The sequence below is a fragment of the Terrapene carolina genome, unplaced genomic scaffold (assembly GCF_002925995.2).
Source record: "Terrapene carolina triunguis isolate 2854851 unplaced genomic scaffold, T_m_triunguis-2.0 Scaffold29775, whole genome shotgun sequence".
NCBI classification, from domain to species: domain Eukaryota; kingdom Metazoa; phylum Chordata; order Testudines; family Emydidae; genus Terrapene; species Terrapene triunguis.
Genome location: NW_020694126.1, coordinates 98,940 through 102,560, shown reverse-complemented (window position 1 = coordinate 102,560; position 3,621 = coordinate 98,940). Strand labels below are relative to the sequence as shown.

Here is a 3,621-nt window from a genome sequence, read left to right as displayed (position 1 = left end):
GAGCCGGGGCCCGGGGCCCGGACCGCTCAGCACCCGGAGTTAACGTGCCGGGAGAGACCGACAGTGACAGCCGCGGTTGGGACAGCAGGTTCTCGACGTCGCTCCGCTCGCTGGGAGCTCGCCGAGGGCTTGGTTCTCCTTACACCCCAACCAGTGACCGGCACCAGCTGCAGCCGGGAACCCCCCTCTCTGCGGGCCGGGGAGCGGTGGGGGTTCCCCAGCGCCCGGGGGCTGCTCCAAACCAGCATCGGGATTTACCGTCGCTGTATGGGGTGTCCCACGGTAATGTGCCCAAGTGCCCCTGGGACCGGTCCAGCGAGAGGCCCTGCAGCTGGCTGGACTCCCCGGTGGTGAAAGCCGCTCCGCCCCCACGCGTGACCGGTACCAGTGGGGCTGTGTCTGGTCTGAATTCACCAGGCAGTGGGGGGGGGACGACGCGCCGTGCGCACCCAGCCTGATGAAGCGGGGGGGGGGGGGGAAACGAGCCGGGGGGGGGGGACGCCAGCAGGGAGCAGAGCCAGAGCCCACCTCTGACTGGGACGAGGGTTTGGGGGCTGATTCCCCCCTTGTGCCCCCAGGGTGAATCGGCAGGGGCGGCACTGGGGAGAGGGGGGCTGGGCCAAGGAGAAGCTTGGCTGGGTGAGAGGAGAGCCAGGCCGCATGGGGACAGGAGCGGGCGGGGTGGGTTGTTATGCTGATAAAACTACACAGGATCTTTTTGGGGGGAGGGATAGCTCAGTGGTTTGAGCATTGGCCTGCTAAACCCAGGGTTGTGAGTTCAATTCTTGAGGGGGCCACTTAGGGATCTGGGGCAAAATCAGTACTTGGTCCTGCTAGTGAAGGCAGGGGGCTGGACTCAATGACCTTTCAAGGTCCCTTCCAGTTCTAGGCGATGGGATATCTCCATTAATTTTTAGGGGACAAGGCAAGATGCCACGTTTATTATGAGAACACAATTTGATTTATAATCAACAGCTAATAGCTAATTCCTACGTACACACACACACACACACACACATAAAATGATATGCATCCGAAGAAGTGGGTTGTAGCCCACGAAAGCTTATGCTCTAATAAATTTGTTAGTCTCTAAGGTGCCACAAGTACTCCTGTTATAAAATGTTCTGCAGCTGCTGTGTAGTTACCAGTCCTGAACGTAGCTTGAGTCCTTGGCTTGATTTCGCAGCTTGGGTTCGTAGCTCGTGGCGGTAACTGGCCAGGAAAGCCGGGCACAAGGACGAGCTGGGTCTCTGTCGGGCGCACCGATGCCCTTCCATGTTGGCAGCAGAACGTTACCCTCCAAAGTCTCCCATCTCACCCATCCTTTTTGTAGGCTTTAGTCTGAACAAGAGTCTCTGGGTCTTGCTTTGTCTCGCTGCCTCTGGGTTTGGTGACTGATCACCCGTCCATTGCAGACGTGACTTTCAGCCTCGGACCGGGCTTCGATCTTCCTTCTATTGGACCTTTTCTTTTTAGGGTGGATTCTTCTTACTTTGTCAGGGCTCTTGTCTGCATCTTCAGCCCTTGGTGTTTGAACTCTATTTAATCAGGCCAGGCTGGGGCTGGAAGTTGATTCCATTATCCATGCATCCCTCATTCACACACCTGAACTAAGTTAATAAGGTTACAGCAGGGTTTGCAAAGTGGAGTGAGCATTTAAAAATGGAGTTTGAGTTACAATATGGAGCCTGATCAAAAGAAGTGTCATGAACAATTTACAATGTTGGGAGGCAAACAGTGAACGGGGGTTACAATGTTAAGACAGTGACCCGAACAGCAAGGACCAGCGATCCAAGCAGCAATTGAACTGAAACTGCAAGCGGACAGTAATTGAACCGAACATCTGTGGACTTTCCCAATAAGCAGGAACTGCAGGGACTTAACGAGCGGCTTTATTGCCATTTAGCCGGTTATTGCAATAGCTGGTTTTATGAATGAACGCTGTTTCATTCATAAAACTTTACTCATGAAGTTCTGTTTGTTCATTTGATACAAAATAAAGTCATATTAATAAAGTCTTAATAATAATAGTAATTAAGAAAAAAACCATTTCATAACCCTCCCAAAAACTTCTTCTGCCCATCCCAGGCCAGTCCCCCCTTACCCCAGGGCACTCTCAGATCCTCCGCCAGGCTGGGGTGCTCCACGCAGCAGGTATAATCGGTCTCACTGCTGGGGTCGATCTCGATGGTGGCCCGGGTCTGGTAGGTCCCGTCCCCGCTGGGAACCACCCCCCATTGGATTGTCTCCTGCGGCACGGCCACCCCCTTCTTCAGCCACACGACGGCCACGCTCCGCGGGTAGAAGCCGTGGACCCGGCAGGAGAGGGTGGTGAGCCCGTCCCGGCTCGGCCGGTCGCTCACCTGCACCCGCGGTGGCTCTGGGGGGAAGGAGACACGGAGTTAGAGGGAACTCCCTGAGCTGGATCCCCCGGGACGGCAGCAGCCGAGGGGGCTGGAACCCCCGCGGGAGGCACCGGCTCAGCCCCCTGCACTGGGAGACCCAACAGGTGAGTTCCCCCCCCGCCCTTATCAGCCCAGTGACCACAGACTGCTCTCCCTTCCAGCCGGAGCCGGCAGCGCCCTGGCCATGCACCGCAGGGGACAGCACTGCCCCGTCTCTGGCCAGAGGGACGGGACCTGGTGCAGCCGCGCTCTCACGTCTGGTTCTGATACACGTGACCACAGCACGGGCACCCCGAGGGGCTCTGCTCGGCTGGGGGGAATCTGAGCAGGGCGGGATCCTGCAGCAACGCTGGGGCCTCGCCCGATGGGGGAACAGAAACATCCTGCCAGGCGGGGCCGTCCCCACCCACACGCAAAGTATGCAGCTGTGTAGGTTCTGGTGCCCTGTGCAGCTGCGTGCTGCTCCAGCCTCTGCCCCGCCTCTTCCCACCCCTGCTCTGCCGCAGCTCTACCCCCACGCCACCCCGCCCCCAAAGCTCCCCCTGCTCCGTCCCGCCCCGCCCCGGGGGGGCTGCGTAGGGCCCCAGAATAGCTAGGGACAGCCCTGCTGCCAGGGACAACGCTGACCATGATGGACATGAGGGAGCGATCTCTGCAGTGGGGATACACCCCATTCAGTGACCCCCGGGGTCTGACGTGCCCCCCTCACCTCTCCTCTGCAGCGTCTCCTTCCCGTACTCCAGGTACTTCCCCAGCCACTCGATGCAGGTCCCCTCCAGGTAGGTTTTCTGTCTCTGAGCGATGCTCCTCTCTTTATCCCATTTCTGTTTGGTGATCCGAGCCCCGTCATCTGCCGCCACCCAGGTCTCCTGGTCCTTATCCAGGCTGATGAAGTCTCGCCCATCGTATGCATACTGAAAATACCCCCCGGTGGAGCCGTCACCCCGGAGCTCACAGCCGTACATCACTTGGAGAGTGTGAAATCCTGAAACACACGGAGCCGGGGCCCAGGGCTGGGTCAAGATTAAAGCCACAGGGAGCTGCTAGAGATTCTCTAAACACCCCCATCCCCCTCTACTGGGAGCTGTCCACAGCCTGGGGTCCCCCTCGGCCCTGTGCCCACCAGCCTCACAGAGCCCCACATGGACCCACCAATGGGGGGGGGGGTTCCCAGTGCAGGGGGGGCTCTGGCTGTGGCAGGGGAAAGACCCCCCCC

At 58.7% G+C, this 3,621-nt stretch overlaps 1 protein-coding gene across 1 annotated transcript; it reads right to left on the bottom strand.

The window, feature by feature from the left end:
• Nucleotides 1-1,587: 1,587 nt before the first annotated feature.
• Nucleotides 1,588-3,404, bottom strand: LOC113409110 (major histocompatibility complex class I-related gene protein-like). Its single transcript, XM_026662706.2, has 2 exons — nt 3,115-3,404; nt 1,588-2,380 (listed from the first exon to the last, which is right to left on the bottom strand). Exons 1-2 carry the CDS (start codon nt 3,368-3,370, stop codon nt 2,052-2,054), a joined length of 585 nt encoding a protein of 194 aa, XP_026518491.1. The 5' UTR covers nt 3,371-3,404; the 3' UTR covers nt 1,588-2,051.
• Between the last annotated feature and the right edge of the window lie 217 nt (nt 3,405-3,621).

What these genes read in the sequence shown, in the direction of transcription:
- LOC113409110 (XM_026662706.2), bottom strand. Translation starts at nt 3,370, where the DNA reads ATGTACGGCTGTGAGCTCCGGGGTGACGGCTCCACCGGGGGGTATTTT. An exon ending in GGAGACGCTGCAGAGGAGAG is followed by an intron (nt 2,381 to 3,114) that starts GTGAGGGGGGCA and finishes CCTTCCCCCCAG; the next exon opens with AGCCACCGCGGGTGCAGGTG.